This window comes from Neovison vison, chromosome 11 (genome assembly GCF_020171115.1).
Source record: "Neovison vison isolate M4711 chromosome 11, ASM_NN_V1, whole genome shotgun sequence".
NCBI classification, from domain to species: Eukaryota; Metazoa; Chordata; class Mammalia; order Carnivora; family Mustelidae; genus Neogale; species Neogale vison.
In genome coordinates, this window is record NC_058101.1 from 151,096,625 (window position 1) to 151,118,482 (window position 21,858).

Sequence of the window (21,858 nt, forward strand, 5' to 3'; positions counted from 1 at the left end):
ATCCTTTACCATGAACTTGACAGCTTCTTGAAGAATACTTCAAGACTTTCCTGATTAAGTTGGTAGAGATATTAACAAGTCTGATTTTGTAGTATATTATATAATGAAATATGTCATTTGGAAGATCCGCTTAATTCAGTGGACAAATGTTTTCAAAATGACCAATGCCACAAAATCATGGATGTAAAAGATACATTCAGATTGTGAGCTAGAAATATATTTTAATGTAATAAAATATCAAACAGCTCACCAATATGATTTCAGATTTTATATGGCAACTAGCCTTTAAGAAACTATCTTTTGTCAAGATTGGATCAAAGAAGAATATCCAGAAATTATTTGAAAAGGCTACAAAGTGCTCTTCCACATTCTAACTCTATATCTGTGTGAATCTGTACTTTCTTCATATACATCAACTGAAAACATGTGACAAGGCAGAAACAGATAAGAGAATCCAGCTGTCTTTTATAAAGCCAGAGAATAAAGAGATTTGCAAAAGTGTAAATAATGTCATTCTTCTCACTAAATTTTTTTGAATATAGTTTTTCCATAAAAACTATATTAAAAACTATATGTTTTTATATTAATATATAAAAAGTTTATTAAATGAGGTAGTAAATAATTGTTTCCTATTTTTCTCAGTTTTAATTTTGAATACAGTAAATATCTTGAAAGAAGTTGCTGTGGCCGATGTCAAAGAGGTTATGTTCTCTTATGTTCTCCTCTAGGATTCTAATGGATTCCTGCCTCACGTTGAGATCTTTTATCAATTTCAAGTTTATCTTTGTGTATGGTGTAAAAGAATGGTCAAGTTCCATTCTTCTACACATAGCTGTCTAATTTTCCTAGCACCATTTATTGAAGAGACTAGACTGTCTTTTTTCCACTGTATATATTTTTCTGCTTTGTCGAAGATTAGTTGACCATAGAGTTGAGGGTCCCTCTCTGGGCTCTCTACTCTGTTCCATTGGTCTATGAATACAGTAAATATCAATCCACATTAACAAAAACTCTTTAGGTTTCTCAATAAGTTTTTACTAAAATGTTTGAGAAGTACTGATCTTAAATAACACCCCTGGGAAGTGGTAAAGCCGGGTCTCTTCTTGTCTGTCTGCCCTAAAACACATGTTGCTTCCATGGCACGCTGTTACCTTCTTACCCAAAAGTCTCATTAGTGTTAAAATGGGAAATAGAATTGGGGCCCCATGGCTTTCTTATGCAATGCCTTTTTCCATAATATTTATTTTTCAATGTTTAGTATTTTTCTTTGCTGAAGCATGAGTTTCTAGACCCTAAAATTTTAGAACTCCGTTAGGGACTCAAGATGATTATTTTTTACTATTGAATAAAAATGAAATGGTGTTTCTCAGCAGTCAGCTGATGCCAGAAGTAACAATATTTTGCATTTTATATTCTATATAAAGGCCAAACAATTGGAAGATGTTCTTTATTAGATTTTTAAAAACAGAAGTGATTCTGGTTCTTTGGCACCAGACTTTTTTTTTTTTTTAATCTACTTGGTGCTAAGCCCTGAGAATTAAATTTAGGCTTTGGGGGGAACAGCTTTGCTTGGGGACATTCTCAGAAGGAAATCTTGCATGCCTTTCCGCAGCACCGCATTTTCAGCAACCTCTTTCAGGCTTCTGTGTAGTTTTTCCATCTCCTTGTATTCACTTTTGACATCTACAGAAGAGCAAAAGGCATACATCAGGAATTAGTGTCCTTTTCAGAAATGTCCACAGAAAACAAATCTCCTGAGGATCTCATCACTTGTGATATCTGGGATGGAACTTAGAGATCAGATAGTCTGATCAATTTTCTTTTACTAAAAAACCTGATCAAACTAGGCATTCATGCTCTTACCTTAAGGCTCATCTCAACCTAGGGGTCACCCTCCAAAGAAACACAAACCTACCCATAAAAAGGTCCAGGAGATCACTGGGTCTTTACTAAGTCTTCGCAAGAGCTCGGTGAAAGGAGATACAAACCCCACCACACAATAAACCTCCCCTAAGTCCTCTCCAGGCTTCTCTCTCCTTCCTATGACCCTCTGCTCTCAGCAGTTCTCATTCTAGGTGAATTTCTCTGTTTTGGCCTCTTGGGTTTTCACCTCATGAATGGCAATGAAATTATATCCTTACGATGGTGAAATTTAGGTGTCATCTTGTCTGGGCTATGGTGCCCAGATATTTTGCCAAACATTATTCTGGAAGTTTCTGTGAGCATATTTTTGAATAAGATATTCATTTAAATCAGCAGACCTTGAGTAAAGCAGACCATCCTCCACAACATGGGTGGGCCTCCTCTAATTAGGTGGTGGTCTAGCCATATCAAATGTTGGTCTCCTGCAAACAAGAGGGAATTCTCCAGATGACCACCTTTGGACTTCATCAGCAACGTTAGCTCTTCCTTCTTCTACAGCAAACTGCTTTGTACTTGAACTCAATCAAGTCTTTCCTGTGTGTCTAGCCTGTTGGCATCCCCCATCAGATTTTGGACTAAGCAAACCTTCATATTCATATGGGCCAAGTTCTTAAAAGATATCTATCTATCCATCTGTTTATCTATCTATCTCTCCACACGTATTCATATCCTATTGGTTCTGTTTCTCTAGAGAACTCAGAGTAATATGGTCCTCTTTGAGGGACACTTCAGACTGGTCCTGGGGTTGGTTCTGGCATTGCTCCTGAATGCTTTTCCAGTCCACCTGGGCTCTACATGTTCCATATCATTACCCAGACTCACCCACCCTGAGCCTGGCCAGTGATGAGACTCATGACCAAGAAGGGTATTAGAACCTTGAGTCTATCTGTCTTGCTCCTGAGTCTGGAAAGTGTCTCTTCTCCTCATTGCTTCATAAATCCAACCTATCTTTTCAGGCTCTACTCCAGGATCCAGATTATATGGAACTTCACCCAAGATCCTGGTGCTGAATAACCACTGTCTTCTGAATAATCTGGTGGCCAACTGTGTTCCCTCTGTCAGGTTTTTGGTTTTTTTAAAATGTCACATTCCTAGTGAAACCTTCCTTGATTACCCACTCCCAGCCCTCCCTCCCCCCTTTCTCTGCTTTATTCTTCTCCATAGAATTTACTACATTTTGCATGTCACATATTTTATTTATTGTTCTGCTTATTGCCTACCTTCTGCCCACTGGGCTGGAAGCTCCATGAAGGCAGAGATTTTTGTCTTTTTTGGTCACTGCAGTATTCTCGACACCGAGAATACTACTCAATACCTAGGAGGTCATTATAATCACTTGTGCAGTGAATGCATACTATCTTCTATTTTAATTTACATGATACAACATCTTGTTTTACCAAGCAGGTAAGACTCAGAGCAGGGGCTGTTATAGACCTCTTTGGCTCCTGGCACAGGACACCCTACATAGTATATATCTGCCGTTGATGGAAAGAAAGGGAAATGATCTTAAATTATGGCAGGAACAATTTACATCAAATTCAGTGGAACATTTTTTTTTGTGTGTGTGTGTGAGACCTGGGCAGTTGGAAGACCTTCGGCGAGTAGGAGTTCTTTATTATTTTTTTAAAGATTGTATGTGTTTATTTATTTGAGAGGGAGTGAGAGAGCAGGGAGAGGAGCAGAGGGAGGGGGAGAAGCAGACTCCCCATGGATCAGGAAACTTAACAAGGGGTTTGATCCCAGGACCCTGGGATCATGACCTGAGCCAAAACCAGACACTTAACCAACTGACCCACCCAAAAGCCCCAGGAGTTCTTTAAAGAAGACATAACTGGATGACTATAATCTTGAAACCGCTTCCTGTGAAGGCCTAGTCAGAAGGTCATGAGAGAGTTCAATAAAGTATAGTATAAGGGAATTTTATCACCTTCCTGGGAGACTATTGGGCACAGGTTAGATGTGTTTCTCACCAACCAGAGACAGAGAGTAGTAAGTTTCAGAGCAAGAGAGAAGTGTAAGATAGATGCTTAGAAGCAGCAGCTGTGGCTTTTATTCTGGAAATAGCTCTGACCACTTTCTTTTATTATTATTATTATTATTATTATGTTATGTTAGTCACTATACAGCACATCATTAGTTTTTGATGTAGTTTTCCATGATTCATTGTTTGTATATAATACCCAATGCTCCATGCAATATGTGCCCTCCTTAATACCCATCACCCAGCCAACCCATCCCCCCACCCCTCTAAAACCCTCAGTTTGTTTCTCAGAGTCCATAGTCTCTCATGGTTTGTCTCCCCCTCCAACCGGCCCCTTCATTTTTCCCTTTCTTCTCGTAATGTCCTCCATGCTCTTCGTTATGTCCCACAAATAAGTGAAACCATATGATAATTGACTTTCTCTGCTTGACTTATTTCACTTAGCATAATCTTCTCTAGTTCTGTCCATGTTGATGCAAAAGCTGGGTATTCATCCCTTCGGATAGCTGAGTAATATTCTGTGCATATGGACCACATCTTCTTTATCCATTCATCTGTTGAAGGACATCTTAACTCTTTCCACAGTTTGGCTATCATGGACATTGCTGTTATGAATATTGGGGCACACATGGCCCTTCTTTTCCCTACACCTGTATCTTTGGGGAAAATACCCAGTAATGAAATTGCCAAGTTGTAGGGTAGCTCTTTTTAAAAATTTTTTGAGGAAGCTCCACACTGTTTTCTAAAGTGACGGCACCAACTTGCATTCCCACCAACAGTGTAAGAGGGTTCCCCTTTCTCCACAGCTTCTCCAAAGTTTGTTGTTTCTTGCCTTGTCAATTTTGGCCATTCTAATGGTGTAAGGTGGTATCTCAATGCGGTTTTGATTGAGTCTTCCTGATGGCTAATGATGATGAACATTTTTTTCATGTGTCTATTAGCCATTTGTATGTCTTCATTGGAGAAGTGTCTGCTCACATCTTCTGCCCATTTTTGACTTAACTATTTGTTTTTGGGAAGTTCTTTATAGATCTTGGATATCACTCTTTGTCTATAGCATCATTGGCAAATACCTTCTCCCATTCTGTAGATTGCCTCTTTGTTTCGTTGACTGTTTCCTTTGCTGTGCCAAAGCTTTCACTGTGACATACTCAATGACATACAAGCAATGACAACAGGTCAATTTTTTTTTTCCAGCAGGCAACTGTGCCCACAGTTTAAAATTTAAAAGGCACAAAAGAAGGGTGCCTCGGTGACTTAGTTAAAGTGGCTAACTCCTGATTTGGCTCAAGGTCATGATTTCAGGGTGGTGGAATTGAGCCCCACATCAGGATCGACACTCAGTGGAGACTGTGGAGAAGAGAAGGAGATTCTCTCCTTCTCCCTCTGCTCCTACCCCCTGCTACAATCATGCTAATACATGCATGCTCTTTCTCTTTCTAAAATAAATAAATAAATCTTTAAAAGAATAAAAATATTTTTAAAAAGACACAAAACATATAGATTGCAAAATAAATTTCTCACCTTCCCTGTCCTCCTGGCTCCTGGTTCCTCTCCTTAGAGATAGCCAGTGTGGCCTGTTTCTTGTGTATCTCAGGCAATTTTTATGCCTATACATATATGTTTCCTTTTCTTCCCTCACAGATGGTAACATATTACACACAGTTTTTCACTTTGCCTTTTTTCACTTTACCATATATTTTGGAGATTGTTTCATACTGCTACTCTGCATTTTTTAAAAAGTCACTTTATTCTTTCTAGCAATTGCACGGTCCTCCACTTGTTGTGTACCTAAGTCAACCAGTGCTCTACTGATGGATATTTGAATTTTCCAATGTTTGACATCATAAGCAACGCTGCCCTGAATAACTTCGTCTACATGCCATTCTGCACATGTATGAGGATACCATGGGATAAAATCCCAGAAGTAGGATTGCTGGGCCAAAGGATATGTGAATTTTTAATTTTGCTAGAAATTTCCCAATTGCTTTTTACACTAGTTTACCCTCTCCAGTTTATACCAGGAGGTCTGTTGGAGCACACAGCAAGGAGGAGATTTGATTACATGCAACAAGGCATAGGCAGCTGGTCATGCATCCCCAGTCTCCTGGGAGATGAAGAGAAACCTTTCTCTACCACCACCAGTAAGTGAGCCTTTTCATGAGAAGCCCTCTACTTCAAAGAATGGGTGTATGGAGGTGGCAGAGCCACTTTCCAGCTATGCATCCTTGGGCACATTATCTATCTGAGTCTCTGTTTCTGCATGTGCAAAATGGAGCATTACCATCTCCCTCTGAGGGCTAATATGAGAACGTTATGAGATGTTGCACACAAAGCCTGAGTATAATGTGTGGTCTCAAGTGGGTCCTCCACAAAGAGTGGGACACCCATGAATTTCTCCATCCCATACCCTGGAAATTCATCCTAACTTGACTTCTTTAAATCCTACAAAGGGCAACCACAGCTAGGGGGTATCTTCAAGGTCACCGCTTATGCAAAAGTTTTATGTATTCACCTGCAAGCTCCTTGTAGAGACCATCCCCCTGGGATGAAGCGAGAGTCAGCATGGTGGCAATACTGCCCTTCACTTTCTCCGTGATTCCATTCTGTACAACAAAACATGGTCATTCTGTTAGGATAGCGCAGCCCAAGGGAAAGTTCAGATTATGAAAGGGAACCCACCTAATCCTGCAACAGGAGAGTGTATAGACTGCGGTTGCTAAAATCAAAGTCAATTCCAAGAGTGGGCCACCTTAGCACACAGCAAATGGCTCAGGAGTCATCAGGACAACGTTTTTGGGGGTTCCACTCGTCTCAGCATCTCCTTCCTGCCTATCAAGACTTACAGGGGATTGGACCTCTGGTGCTGCCCAACTGAGTCAGGAGCTAAGGAGGCTTCCTGGAGGTAGAGGGAGGGGGAGAGAACAGCATTTACAGAGATGGAAAAAGAGGGAAAGTGCTGGTCACTAACCACCAACATTTTGCTCATTTGGTCACTGGATATATGTTTACTGAGTACCTGCTTTGTGCAGCATACCACGCTTGACATTCCTGATGCTCTGTCCAGGCTGCCTAAGAAATGTCTTCTTTCTTATTTCAGTCCTGCAACCAATGAAAACCCTTTTCCCTCTTCTAACCATTTCTTGACTACCTTTGAAAAATACCTGACTCTTCCCTTTAGCCTCACACAGCCTCATTTTAAGGCTGGATCTCCTCACTCTGGCTTTTTTTCTTCAACACATCAGACCAAGAACCCTAAGCTCTAGTCTCAGGTCTAGCTGTGAGCCTGGAGCTAGTCATGTAGGCCGTCTGGGCTTCAGCCCCCTTGTCCATAAGATCAGGGAATGGGGATGCTCTGTGGCCTTGCCCAGTTTCAACTTTCTACATTCTGTCATTTAAGATGCGTTTGTACATGGTCAAAGTACAAATCACTTTTTTTTTTTTTTTTTTTTTTTTTTTTAGTGGAGTTGTTTTGGGGGAGTTCCTTCAGGGCCAATTTCTATACACCCAATGAGGACCACGTGCTGTAGGGTTTAGCCAATTTTCTGCATGTGTTTGTAGACTGTGATAATATGTTAAATGACAGAGAGTAAACTGCTACTGGCAAATGAGATGCCTCTTAGCCTATTCCAAGAGAAATGATATGCTTCATATTGTGGAGAAAGGTATTTTTCCAAAAGTACATTGGGGTGGGGGACAGGGACACAGGGCTGAGCAAAGGCAGGGTGGAAACATTTGAGGACGTAGGTTGGTTCAGAGGTGAATAGAAAAAACAACTAGCCAGGTTCCTTAGCTATTTAGAGAGGGTCAACTAAGACCCAACCGAGGCAGAAGACCATGGAAACTCACATGGCCAGGAGGGGCCAACAGTGGCTTGAACAAAAACAAAGAACTTGTATTACGTGGGAAGGTTGTGGTCTGCAAAGAAAACCAGAACTCAGACATGATGGCCCAAGGATACTTGATAGATGCTTTAGTTTCAAGGAAAGTGTCAGGAACTGTTTTCTGAGATAAACAGAATCAAACCTAGATTCTCTGCTCGGTGTCATACCTGACTGACCTATAATAGTTTATTGGCATTGATTGATTGATATGCTATGCAGACCAGACATTTCCCTCTTTAAAAAAGGAAAAATCTGTCTGGAGATTAGCTATTGTGGGAGACCCTGGAGCCAGGTTATCTAGTCCCAGATCCTAGTGCTGCAACTTCATAGCTATGGGGCCTATTGCTATATCTCCCTCTCTCTCTGCCTCAGTCTTCTTACCTATAAAATGGGAACAACAATAGTCCCTACCTCACAGGCTTGCTGGGGGGGGGGGGTTAAATGAGCTCATGTATGTCAAGAGGTAAGGACCCCCATCTGGTATCACAGTTGTTCTCCTGATGACCCAGTGAAGAGGAAGGGTGTGAGAGAGAGCCGGAGGGGCTGCGTTTCTGAAGTCACACCCCACAGAGACCCTGTGCATTTGGGCACAGTGAAGGGACAATGTGCAGTGCCAGCTGGTCTTCTTTTTTGGTGTCATGGGCACGAATTCCATCTCCCCCACGCCCTGGCCTGCAGAACCCATTGGCTCTACGTGGGCCCGAATGACTTACTACGTCTCCCATTTCTGTATCCTCTTCTTTGACTCCCCCAAGGGGCCTGACTGGAGTTCAGAATATGAATGTATCATACCTTCAGTAGCTGAAATTGGTGCCGCATCCTTTCTTGAGCCCTTTCAAACATGCCCTCGGCCACCTGCCGCTCCACCCCTCTTCTGAGGACATCTTTCATCCTCTCACATGCTTTTTTGCCAGTGATCTGAGCGGCCTCTGGCAAAAATGATAGCCATGGTCACACTCAGCAAGGACTTGCTCAGACATCTTCAGCATCAGAAAGAAAGGTAAGCAAACAAAAAATATATATACACAGAGTGTACAGAGGTCTACATCCACACACACACACACACACACACACACGCATACACACATGAATTCATATATGCAGCACCATTTTCCACACAGTGGAAATTGTTTAATAATCGCATGGTAGAAAAAGATCAACACTTTCCACATTTAGGTAACTATCATTCAGAAAATCTAATGAGTGAATTAAGCAGAAGTTTACACAATTCCAATGCTCCCCCAGCAGAAAAATCAATGGGACTACCAAAATGAAAAGGAGTTGGAAAAAGGGTTTACAAATAGTTCAGGGGCATAAGAATGAGAATCGGATAAGGGGTTTTATAGTTTAGTTAGCAGAGATGCAGCAAGGACAGGAGAAGCAAGACAAATTGACAAAGAAAGGGTGGTCAGAAAGCACTGGAAACACACAGATAAAAAATGACTCATGCATCACCTCTCCCCACACCCTCGCCATCACTTGGTTTTCAGTTCATGGAGTAAGTGTCTGAGAAGGACTAAGGATACAGGAGAGCAAATGCTTTGAGGGGGAAAGCAGAAGAAGACGCCGCCGAAGAAGCTGAGAGAAAGACCCCAGAGGGAGTGGATGGGTTGCCCTCTGGAACCCCTACCTTCATAACAGGGCTTCAGGTCATTCTGAACAGAAGTGGTGAGAGATTCATAGATCCTCCTCTTCTTTCTGAGGATGTAATCCTCTAGGCCTCCCAGGATGGCGCTTATCTGTGAATCCGCATTAACAAAAGGCCATTGAATCATGAGAGACTATGGATTCTGAAAAACAATCTGAGGGGTTTGAAGTGGTGGGGGGGTGGGAGGTTGGGGACCAAGTGGTGGGTATTATAGAGGGCACAGATTGCATGGAGCATTGGGTGTGGTGAAAAAAATAATGAATACTGTTTTTCTGAAAATAAATAAATCAATTTAATTTAAAAAAAAAAGAAATACTTTAAAATTTTTTTTTAAAAAAAAGGCCATTGTTGCCAAATCCTTCCACAGAAGCAGGTCAGGGGCTCCCACGTGTGGTCACCTTTCCCCTCTGCCTTCTATTATACTTGGCCATCCACGTGGCGTTTCCTCCACTAGGCTGTGAGCTTCTCATAGGCAGGAGCTTTGTCTTAAGGGGGAGGCACGGGACCGTTCTCTAGTGTTGCCATGTCATTTGGGCTGGGCCTGTGCTATGGGCCTAATATCTGTGTCACCCAACATTCATGTATTAAAATCCTAATCCTCAAGGTGATGGCATAAGAGGTGGGGCCTTTGGGACATGATGAGGTCATAAGGACAGAGCCCCCAGGATTGGGACTATCCTCCTTACAGAAGAGATTCTAGCAAATTCCTCTGTCTCTTCCACTATGTGAAGTGACAGTGAAAAGACAGTCATCTATGAACTGGGAACTGGACTCTCACCAGGCACCAAATCTGCCTGTACCTTGACCTTGCACCTCCAGCCTCCTGTGAGGAATACATTTCTGTTATTTATAACCTACCTAGCTTATGCTATTTTGTTACAGCAGCCTGAACAGACTAAGACAGCCTAAAGGAAAATGGGTCACATAGAAGAATCTTGGCTACTCAGAATTTTAAAATGATCTGCAAGAAAAATGACACGTCTTTCAAGTTTCACTGCTTTGGATAATACTTCCTAATTTTGGCAAAAATGATAGAGGTTAGTGAAAGTGTTACAGGTGCATTCTAGTGTTTGTACATCTTAGGATTCTTTGGAGATTCTTCCTAGATACTGAGTCTCCTTTCCAACCTCAGCATTCCCTGCTGGTTGCCTCGAAAAGGCACAGAGCCCACCCGGTGTCCCACCCCCCACCCCCCACCCCCCCGCGGCAGTCTCAGGGCCGCTCTTCCCCACCCCATCCCACTGTGCTTTGTGCCCCAGACCACCTGCTGTGAGACATGCCCAGACCTGGGCACTCCAGGGGAACAAGGGGGGAGACGCCCATAACATGTTCAAACTCCTGCTGGAAAGAAAGCACTGCCCAACCTCACTGCCCTCTCCCCTTTACGACAATCACACCTCCTGGATCAGGAAATTTTTTTTGTAGCTGTCATATTTCCAGCCATTTCTTACTCCAATTTCCATCATTTTCTCCTGCAGGGAGTGCTTAAAAGCTTCTATGTGAGGCAGCAAAGTGGAACCAGTGGGCATTCCAGCTCTATAGAAGAAACAAAATAAAATGTTAAGGAACAACAGTGGCTACTATGGGGCTAAAACAAAGAAGGAACTAGCTGGTCCCCTTTCATTCGCTTTAAAGCCAGGGGGATGAGAACCAATAGTTATGGAGTTCCTACCGTGTGCCAGGCACTGTGCTGGGCCAGGTCCTGGACATCAAAGCCTATGAAACCAGTGTAGTGATGCCCATTTTACAGACAAGAAAACTGAGGTTCAGAGACGATTGCTGATGTGTGCCCAGCCACATGGCTAGTAAGTGACAGAGCCAGACTTTGGACACTGATCTGTTCAACCTCAAAAGTCAGTCTCCCCGCTGCCAGGGGGTTTCCTCTTGAAAGGGAGAGACTTCAGAGATGCGGAAGATTTGGGAAAGTAAAAAGGAGGAGGAGTTATTTCCTGTGGGGCCAACACAATGAACGAAATTTCAGAATCTCCCTAGAATAAGAAACAGTAGGTTATAAAGGAGAGGGCATAGGTTTAAAATCCTGGCTCTCTACCCCTGAGCCGAGTGACCCTGGAAAAACTACATCAAGTCCTCGGAATCTCAGCTTGTTCCTTGTAAATGGCCAGAAGCTACTTGGGAGGGCCATTGAGAGATCTAATGATATCATGCATGCATAGTGCTTAGCATAGGTCCTCACACCTGTCAGTTGCTCTCTGCAACCCTCCAGGCTGGTTGGAGCCGGGAGCGGGCACTGAGCAACAGGGTGGGCGGAGGGAGGAAAGGCCAGCTGGAGGCAGGTAGAATGTCTTGAATTGCATCTTTTTAAAAAGATTTTATTTATTTGAGAAAAAGAGAGCTGTGGGAGGGGCACAGAGAGAGAGAGAGAGAATGAGAATCCCAAACAGATTCCCTACTGTGCATAGAGCCAAACATGGGGCTCGATCCCAGAATCCTGAGATCACAACCTGAACTGAAATCAAGAGTCCAGACACTTGCCTGAGCCACCCAGATGCCTGCCCTTTGAATGCTGTTCTAAGGAATTTGGAGCTTTTGCTATAGACCTGAAACAGGATAGGGGAGACAGATGGCATGAGCCCAAAGGAGTTTAAAGGAAGATGGGGGCAGGGCAGGGGAACATGAGTAAGAATCCAGCAAAGGAAAAATGGTTTGAGTAGGAGCAGGTGGCGAAATGCCAGAGGCGAAGGAGGGGGACTGGGGGCAGGCTCCTGCACTGGGGGATGAGGACAGTCTGCTTCTGTTGATGGAGAAAAGGACTGAAGGTCAAGGAAGGAACAGGCACTGTGAAGCTCACACAGCTAGTAAGGGAGCAAGCACATGGTATGTCAAAAACAAACAGAGTCATCGGTCAGCCTCTTTGCCTTTTTGCATTCGGGAAAATTTATAAAGGCCGTGTGTTTGCTTTAACTCCACACTCTCCAACCAAAATAACCTGCCCGGGGCTCAGATCCACAAGAAAATATATCTCTTGCTGCTTGTATGAGATATTTGAAAAATACTGGAAATCATAATATTAGTCTGAAAGCAACAACTCTGTCTGCACTCCAGGTCACCGTGAGAAATGAAGGAAACTCAACCAAGAAGGCTTTTGTGTTTTGCCAGACCCTAAGCTCTCCTCCTCCGGTTGCAAGCTACTCTTTACACTTCCAGATCCAAAGCACAAATTCTTCTAACGATGAGACTCTGGCCCAGTGCTCTTCAGTTGTTTGTTCGTGAAGGAGCAAAAGAAAGAATCCTTTACCTAAAAATGCCTCCAAAAACAGGATCAATCTGGTCATAGATGGGCTGAGTGATGGCTTCATTCAGATCTATTCTTGCGAGGGTCCTGGAGGCATAGACGCCATTTTTCAGGCAAACAGCTTTCAGAGTCTGGTGAAAGCCCTGGTTTCCTCTACTCCTCTAGGTAATTAAACAATAAGTTAGATGAGTTAGTACAGGTTCACTAGAATGCCATGGGATCAGAATCAGATTGCCTTTGGCCAAAGCCTATAACCAAGAATCACAGGGAAGAGTAGGACAACATGATCTTTTAACATAGGCTTAAGCTAGGCAGAGGGCATAGCAGTCATGTCTTGAGTTCCAGAGCGCCCTATGCTTCTTTGATCCCGACCTCCTCATACAGTTTATAATTGTCTGGTTACTCATCGGGCTTCTCTGCCCAAACACCAGCTTGTTGGGAAAAGGCACGGCATCTTATCCAGCCTGATGTACTCACCATCTGGCCACAGTGTAAGTAGTACTTGATGAACAGTTGTTAAAGGAGCAATTTTTAAATGAAAATGTGCTATATGACTCTACCAGGGATATAGGTTTCACATTTTCCAAACGTAACCCAGGTGTGTTTTTTTTTTTAGTACTCTTTGTTAAATGTCTAATGAAATGTAATTTGATTTCTGAATCTTCATATTTTTCCCAGAGAAATAAATTCACAAATCAGAGGCAAAAAAATATGATGAAGTGAGAGCCACAAGAGATATTGATAAACCTTACCAGATGGTGATCCCTAGTAAAAAGAATAAAAATACATTTTCACAGACCGAAATTTCAGTAGAGGTTCTTGTGATCAATGATATATGCTTTAAGGAACTCTGTTTCAAGTGCAAGGATATGTCGCATGCTATGACTAGCATCATACCATATGTATGTTTTAATATTCTGTCCTTTTCACTTAATATTATAGTAAGGACATTTCCTCAATTCAGTGCAAATATTTTCAAAAATTACTTCAATATCCACAAAATATAATATCATATAGCTATAACCTAATTCATTTTACCACTCTCTTATTATTACACATTTTAGGTTGTTTTTCTATATTATATAGCAATATGATGTCAGCATATAAATGTTTGCCCAAATTTCTGACCATAAAGGAAAGTGGCCTATCAAAGACACCTCGACATGTTTGGAGTCACCAAGAAAAATGCCTTTACAGAACTGATGAGACGAGACAGTTCATGGGACAACATCCTTGTGAAGGTCTGGGGACGGCTGAACCGCACCTTTCTTTCATGGAGACTAAAGGAATGGTCTCCACTTTGTGTCTTCACCTTCTCAGAATGCTTTTACTTTTGGTAATCTGGGATGTTTCAGCATCATATAGAAGCCATTCTCCCCCGGAGTGACTTACTTATCTATTGCTATGAAACAAGTTACCCCAAACCTAATGGCTTAAAACAACAAAAAACATTTATTGCGTATCGCTCACTAGTTTTGTAGGTCAGGAATTCAGATATGGTTTGGCTGTTTCACAGTTCACGAGATAGCCAAGCTGTGAAGCTAAGGTCAAAAGGCAGATAAAGGCCACCTAGAGAAGAGATGAGGGCATGATTCAAGGTCACGGAGAACAGACATTCTGTACACTAGGCTCAAGTGGTACAGCGTTTACTGACAGCAAGAGGAGAAATGTGTGCACACGATCCAGCCTTATGCATGCGTCCCTTACGGCCAGCAGACCCATGCCACAGCCACTGTGGGTGACAGTCCTGCACACATCCCACATTGTGTGCAGTACCAAGACCCAAGCTTTCCCCCACAGAATCTGAGATACAGACAACTGGGAGCTTGCCCAAGGGCCTTGGATGCCTATACTAAGCAGAACAAAAAAGTATTCACTGAGCATAAAGCAGAGAACAATATTCCCAAGCAAGGCGATAAGCCCCGTACAGGCTACAGGCTCTTTTATCTCTCCATAAGGAAGTGTTCCAGGCCCAAAGCCCATTCTTATGTGGCCAAGTTGAGGGAGGGAGGGGTGGAAAGTCTACATGCCCAGGCTGACTCTACCCCCAGCTGGCCGGTGCTGGCTCAGGGCTCCTCTGTGAGGCTCCATCCCGCGTTGGCTGGGGGTACAGTCACCTGAATGGGGCTGGAGGATCTGCTCCCAGGGTGGCCTGCTACAGGGCTGGCCAGGTACACTGGCTATCTGTGGATCAAACTTCGTACTTTTATGGGGACTGACACATTTGAAACGACGTAACTGGTCAGCCATTACAAGTAGCTGCAATAGTTTGCCGAGCACATTTAGGGGGTGCAACAGGCACGTGTGGGGGTTGGGCATCTGGGCTCTGAAGACAGATGGGCCTGTGCTAGACGTGGATGCCATATGAGGCCACAGAGAGTTGTTCAGCCTCTGTAAGTCTGTAAAATTAAACAATAATAAGAGTGTTTAGCATCCAGAATTGCTGTGAGGATGGAATCAAGTAATGTACAGTATCTGGCACCAGAGTAAGCATTTCATCCACGTTGGCTGGATGCATGAGGGAGTGCGTGTGCACATACTATATTCATGGACACTCAGCCCCCGGCCAGCCATAGGGAAGGCACTCTTGTCTCTCATTCTCCTGTGTCAAAACTCTAACAGTCCTCTCCAGGGACCCCACGATCATTCCCACTGCTTTATTCCTCCAGCCCACGGGAATGTAGAGCTCCATTACACACCACCTTCTCACTGCCAACGTTCTAACTCTCCAACCCATATCACAACAATGGCAACAACATACAACCTATGCACTACTCCCAGGTCTAGAGACTTCTGCACTGTCCTTGTCACATGAGCAGTGTTGTTAATCACTCCTTACTCTTAACTGGTGTCATGGAGTGACCTGTATTCCTCTGACCTGACCTGTTGAAGCTCTGAGCCCAGATGTGACTATGTTTGAAGACAGGGCCTTTAGGGGGGGTCTAAGTGAGGGCATAAGTGTAGGTCCTAAGCCTACTGGACTGGTATCTTTATAAGAGAGGGAGAGACTCCAGGGATGCACACACAGAGAAAAGACCATGGGAGGACACAGCGAGAAGATGGCCATGTTCAAGCCAAAAAGAGAAGCCCCAGGAGAAACCACTGTTACACTGCCTTGATCTTGGGCTTCTAACCTTCACAACTGTGAGAAGAAATGTCTGCCCTTTAAACAACCCAGTCAATGGTATTTTATGTTATAGCAGCCCTAGCAAACTGATATGAGAAGCCTCTTTTTTCAACAGTTAGCCTTAAATAAATACAACCTGGCACTTACATCTTTATCCTTCAGAAGCCATAGAATAGTGCAAAAAGAGCTTGGAGATAAGGGGGATGTCATTGAATAACACAGGTCCTCCCTGGAGAGGCTCACTCACCACCAGGCATGCCCCAAGGATCCGTCGGTAGGAAGTCCTGGCATTTCGGACTCCTTCTTGCAGAGGCTGCTCTATGTGGGCAAAGCACTGGTCAATGGCCTTCTGCAGCAGCTGTATCTTTTCTTCCACAAATCTCCGCAGGCCACTCATGTGCAAGTATTCATTCTAGGGACAAGGGCCATAAGAAGCATGAGGTCATCCCCTCCCTAAGGGCACTTTCTCTTCAAACTTTGCTTCCTTTATGCTTGCCTACCAACACAAGATTTAGTTTGAGCTAATCATCCTTAGTTGACTTCTTTCCCCCCCCCCAAAAAAGCATCCCTCAGTGGAGAGACCTCCTTAAGCTTTGCTAGTTGGAGGACACATATAAATATACATACATACATACATAAATATATATATGTGTGTGTGTGTGTGTGTGTGTGTATACATATATATGTATATATATTCCTCCTGCAACTTACTTTAGGTATCTAATCCATTAGGCTATTTGAGGGAGTAACTAGTCAAATAAAATCCAGTTGCTGTTAAAACACTTTTTTTCAATGACAACTGATTCTACAAACCTTTAGCATCCTTTATGTACAAAACAGTTTTTGAGGATCATGTTTCTCAAACTTTAACATGCGTACAAATCACTGGAAGAATTTGTTCAAATCCAAGGACCTGAGATTCTGTAACTCTAGCAAGCTCCCAAGTGATGCTAGTCTTCTGGGCCCTGGACCACACTTTGAAGAACAAAACTACAGGACACAAAATAAAGACATCATCCTTTCTTCAAAGGAGAATACAGTCTAGTCGAGGAGGAAAAGATCTACTCAATTAATACAAGGGGGAGAGAGCCTTGACCTCTTGATTTCAAACTGGGAACTCTGTAGTACTGTTCTCTGTGTGAGAATCTTGGGGGTCCCACAATGCCTATAGCAGATAGAAGCCACACTACTTAGCCCAGCACTTAAGGGCCTCTCACAGCCAGGACTCAGCCAACTTCTCCAGCACCCCCAGTTGTTTGTCCAAAATGTCATCCCATCCCAGGGTAGCTGCTCCTGAACTTGCTACTATTCCCCAAATGTGTCTTCCATTTTGTACTCCATACCTTTGCACATGCTTTTCCATCCTTCCAGACAAAACTCAAAACCCACTCCCTGTGTGATGCTTCCCCTGACCCCACTGAGTGAAACTGAGGCTCTCTTTCCGGTGCTGTCACTGAATCTTGTACACCCCTGCATTATAGCCCTCCTCTTGCTGTGCTATGTCTGTCTCATTCCATAGCTCCTTCCCTGGACTAGGAATTTGTGGACTGAGTTATTCATGTTTGTTTATTCCAAGTTATGGCACAGAATGTGCAGCGGGTAAACATTTTGGAGAGAATGAAGACCAAAGAGAAACTGATAGATAATGTGAGCTTTTAAATTCTATTCTAAATCTGATGACAGAAATCGCTCTAAATTGATGTGTGACCTTATATAAATGACAGCTTTTCTAGATCTTGACTGTATTGGAGTGAATGAGGCTGAATGTTCTTGAAAACACCCTTAAACTCCCATACTCCTCAAGACTTAGAATACGTGAATTTTAGAGTTTATGGAGACTATTCCACAGATTCTCATAGTTTTTCCACTAGGAAGAATTCTATAAGCCATACTTTTCTTTCAGAGTGCCCTCTGGATTCTTTTGAGTTTGTGATTTCACTGGTGGTCAAAAGAAAATAAGAAAGATGTCATCAACAGAAACTTTATGGGCAGTGTACCTGGGTAGCTCAGTGGGTTAAGCCTCTGCCTTCAGCTCAAGTCATGATCTCGGGGTCCTGGGATGGAGCCCCACATCAGGCTCTCTGCTCAGCAGGGAGCCTCCTTCCCCCTCTCTCTCTCTGCCTGCCTCTCTGCCTATTTGCAATTGCTCTCTCTATCAAATAAATAAATAAATAAAATCTTTAAAAAAAGAAAAAGAAACTCTACAGGAAAGATTCTCACAATGTTTCACACTCAGCAGATCATTGTTAAATAAACAAAAGAATGATAAGAAGGAGCAAGTCTGGGAATAAAAGAACGGTAAGAAAGGGAAAAGCTTACATCTACTATGAATAAACGCAGGGTTCATTTGACATTGAGATGTCATAATCAGCTTCCTACTGATTCATAAAAAGAATGACTAGATCCTTACTCATTTAGAATAACTAACTACCCAGACTCTTTTTTTGTTTGTTTGAGTCATAATCTTAAAAAATGACCAATCACTGCATTTTTTCAGAACTCAAAGGAACTGACAAAACTCTCGCCTTCCAACTTTCCATCAATGAACTAAGGCTGAGACCAACATCTGAGGCCAAAGGATTTTGAGGAAAAATGCTGGCTGATGCTCATGTGAAAGGCTACCTCAGAAGTGCCAACCAGCCCCCTTCTCTGTGTTTTTTCTGCCACCTACAGCCTGGCCTCTAGGGAGGATGGCACGGAGTCCCTCCACAGGCTGCCCACCCCTCCCCCTTAGCAGAGAAGAGGACCAAGGCAGGCATTTCTCAGTTTGATTGCAAAATGCCTTGTCCTTGTGTTTATAAAACAAACCAACCACACACAGTACCACATCTGATTTGTTTTCCATCGACATTTCCAAAAGCAATCTTTCGCTGGGCAGAGAGGCAATTTTCACCCTGAAGAACATTTTCGGGAAGTTAGAAGGTCAAATACTTCCTTGCTATTTCAGAGGACAAAGTTAGATTAGAAAATCCAACTTGTTGCTGTTTTTTTGTTTTTCTTTTTCCCTCACAGAATAAGAAATATGGTGAAAAAGACAGGGAACCTTGTTCTGTATGTCATTTTTATATAGAATTTTTTTTTTAAGATTTTATTTATTTATTTGACAGAGAGAAATCACAAGTAGATGGAGAGGCAGGCAGAGAGAGAGAGGAAAGCAGGCTCCCTGCTGAGCAGAGAGCCCAATGCAGGACTCGATCCCAGGACCCTGAGATCACGACCCGAGCTGAAGGCAGCGGCTTAACCCACTGAGCCACCCAGGCGCCCCTATATAGAATTTTTTAAAATGCAGACATTTGACCAAAACTGTGATGACTATCTACAGTTGGCATGTCTTACTTTTCACATTGAAGTCAGGTCTCCATTATCTGCCTCTCGTGGCCACGCCATAGGGCCAGCCAAGGTATACTTTCCCACATTCTCAGTACCAGCCCCTTGAACTCTCAGAGAGCCCTACTGGTCCACTTTCTTTGCTCCCTCCTTGTTCAGCATAACAAAAAGTTGGGCAATTTGGTTGAACAAATCTGATGGTTGATAACAAGTGTGGAAATAAACACCAACCAAATGAGAACATGTGAAGGCTATTTATTCAGAGCTTGCTAGAGCAAGAGAGTCAGCCATCAGCACTTGTGTTTGGCAGAGATTCAAAGGCAGGCCGAGGAGTGGGAGGGCGTCATATGCCCTCATCAGAGGCCGCTGGCATAGGGGAGCTGTGGGTGAACAAACTAGAAGTGAGGATCCTATGTGATTCATTAGGGTGCATGTTTGACTTCTCTGATTGGAAGTAGGAATAAAGATTAGGGAAATTGGAAGGGGAGGTGAACCATGAGAGACTCTGGACTCTGAAAAACAATCTGAGGGTTTTGAAGGGGTGGAGGGTGGGAAGTTGGGGGAACCAGGTGGTGGGTATTGGAGAGGGCACGGATTGCATGGAGCACTGGGTGTGGTACAAAAACAATGAATACTGTTACGGTGAAAAAAATAAATTAATTTAAAAAAATTAGGGAAGCTGTCAGTCAGTAACCATCAGCCCCTTTGGGTCTGATTATTACAAACATTATTGCTTAGGTTCTTGGATTGTTACTAGAGATAGCAGTTTGATTCCCTATGAATCTAACTTACAGCAGGCCACCCTCCTGAGCTGTTTATTGTAGATATGGAGTTGGTTTCCCAGGCAGGTTACTGCAGGCTGTGGGTCAGAGTTCTGTTTTACAATAGGACTGCCCATTTATATATTCAAATGCAATTCAAATGTAAATGCCTCACAAAGAAGCAGTATAGTTGGTGATTGATTGGAATGACAGATTTTTCTCCAAAACTCTCCCTTGCCTCTAACTTAGCAGCCAATCCATCTTATTTTAGGGTTAAAAAAAAAAAAAATCATCAGGGAAGCTGGGTGGCTCAGTGGGTTGGGGCCTCTGCCTTCAGCTCACGTCCTGGTCTCAGGGTCCTGGGGTTGAGCCCCGCATTGGGCTCTCTGCTCGGCGGGGAGACTGCTTCCTCATTTCTCCCTCTCTGCCTGCCTCTCTGCCTGCCTCTCTGCCTGCTTGTGATCTCTGTCTGTCAAATAAATAAATAAAACTTTAAAAAAAAATTATCAAAGAGATAAATTTGTCTATTCCCATGAGAAGAGTAATTTGGAACTGGTCATTCAGCAGCCACCATTCCAGACTGTGAAAATATATACCTAAACTCTTTGCTGAATGTCCCTGTTAGCTCCCTTCCTCTCACATTATTGTACTAGGCTGCTCTGAGTTTGAGATTCTGATAGCAGCTAAGTATAAATGAAATCCATAGAAAGATGAAAAAATTTTTGGACGTATGCATAACCATGTTTCTGTAGGATAACCAAGAATTGTAAGTATTTTACGACAGTGAAACAAATCACTTCTGTTATCACTGAAACACATTCCATCTTATTCAAGTTCCCAGGAGAGGTGAAAGTAGCTGCTGATCATTTCTACATTTTCCTCTCTCAACCTATCTGTCTCAGGCAAAATATCATTCCTTCATTTTTTACTCAAATGTCACCATTGTAACCCTCGAATTATCTTTTTGTTCTCTTTAGATTTTCTGAGCTTAGTATCTTCCTTTGATATGAAAAGAAAAAAAAATCAGAAGTTATTTTCCTAACTCAGTAAAAGGGAATGTTTTGCCCAGGCTGGGAGGCAGAGAATAAGTTTCTTCCATACCGTCGGGTTTTTCGTGCAGTTGAAACTGTCTGTGAGGAGCAATAAACCAAAGGCTTCAGTCACATACTTGGTCACCATCCTCCTCTTCTTGTCCAGGAGACTTTTCCGGATATAGCCTCTTAACCTGGGGATTTCTGGAATTCACGGGCAGCACAAACAATTTGAAAAGGGCAGAGTTCACAGCAAAGAGAATTCACAAAAATGAACAGATTGGAATGGCAGTCATCCTTAACTACAGCTAAGGTCCTACGTGGGATGCCTGCCCACTCCAACTTTTCTGGGGATGTTTTTTCTATGTCTAGGATCAACAATGATGAATGGTAGATCAGCAATCATGAATACTAACTTTTATTTAGTGGTACAAGTCCAACTAAGTAGAAAAGTGCAGGCTGGTTAGAAACATTGGCACTTCCCTCTGGAATGCTATTCACAAAGAATTGAACCAAAGGTGCTCACAGTCCCAGAGTCTCAGCTCTTCCCTCCCCCAGACTTTTCCATCTATATCAAAAAACCTGTTATACAAAAATCACTCGTGCTTGCTGTAGGAAGGATGAGAATCTCTGCTGAATGGGATTTCTGGATTAGAAATTCATCTCAGTCCTAACCTTTTGTTAGTCAGAAGATAAAAGGTGTCATCCGAGTTTTCTCCCCATTATTCCCATAAATGGAAATTCTTCTGTATCATTTCTTGCATATGCCATGCTGATTATTTCTTTTATATCCTTATTCAAGAAGTTCCCCCATTTCTAGCAACATTTTATACTTTCTGCCCCTTTGCCTCCTCTCCCACGCAGACGTGTATGGTAAAATGCCTGCACCTCCCCTTCCAATTGGAAGGGGAGGTGAACCATGA

General features: G+C 42.8%; 1 protein-coding gene across 1 annotated transcript in view; it reads right to left on the bottom strand.

Annotated features, from left to right (window-relative positions):
- Nucleotides 1-1,463: 1,463 nt before the first annotated feature.
- NUGGC (nuclear GTPase, germinal center associated) overlaps nt 1,464-21,858 on the bottom strand; it is a 56,032-nt gene continuing 35,637 nt past the window's right edge. The window contains exons 12-19 of the mRNA XM_044268057.1: nt 21,006-21,139; nt 16,064-16,228; nt 12,693-12,850; nt 10,834-10,972; nt 9,419-9,527; nt 8,581-8,717; nt 6,420-6,510; nt 1,464-1,683 (exon numbers count right to left, since the gene is read on the bottom strand). Coding sequence (XP_044123992.1) covers nt 1,544-1,683; nt 6,420-6,510; nt 8,581-8,717; nt 9,419-9,527; nt 10,834-10,972; nt 12,693-12,850; nt 16,064-16,228; nt 21,006-21,139 — 1,073 coding nt within the window. The 3' untranslated portion in view covers nt 1,464-1,543. The remainder of the gene's footprint in view (nt 1,684-6,419; nt 6,511-8,580; nt 8,718-9,418; nt 9,528-10,833; nt 10,973-12,692; nt 12,851-16,063; nt 16,229-21,005; nt 21,140-21,858) is intronic.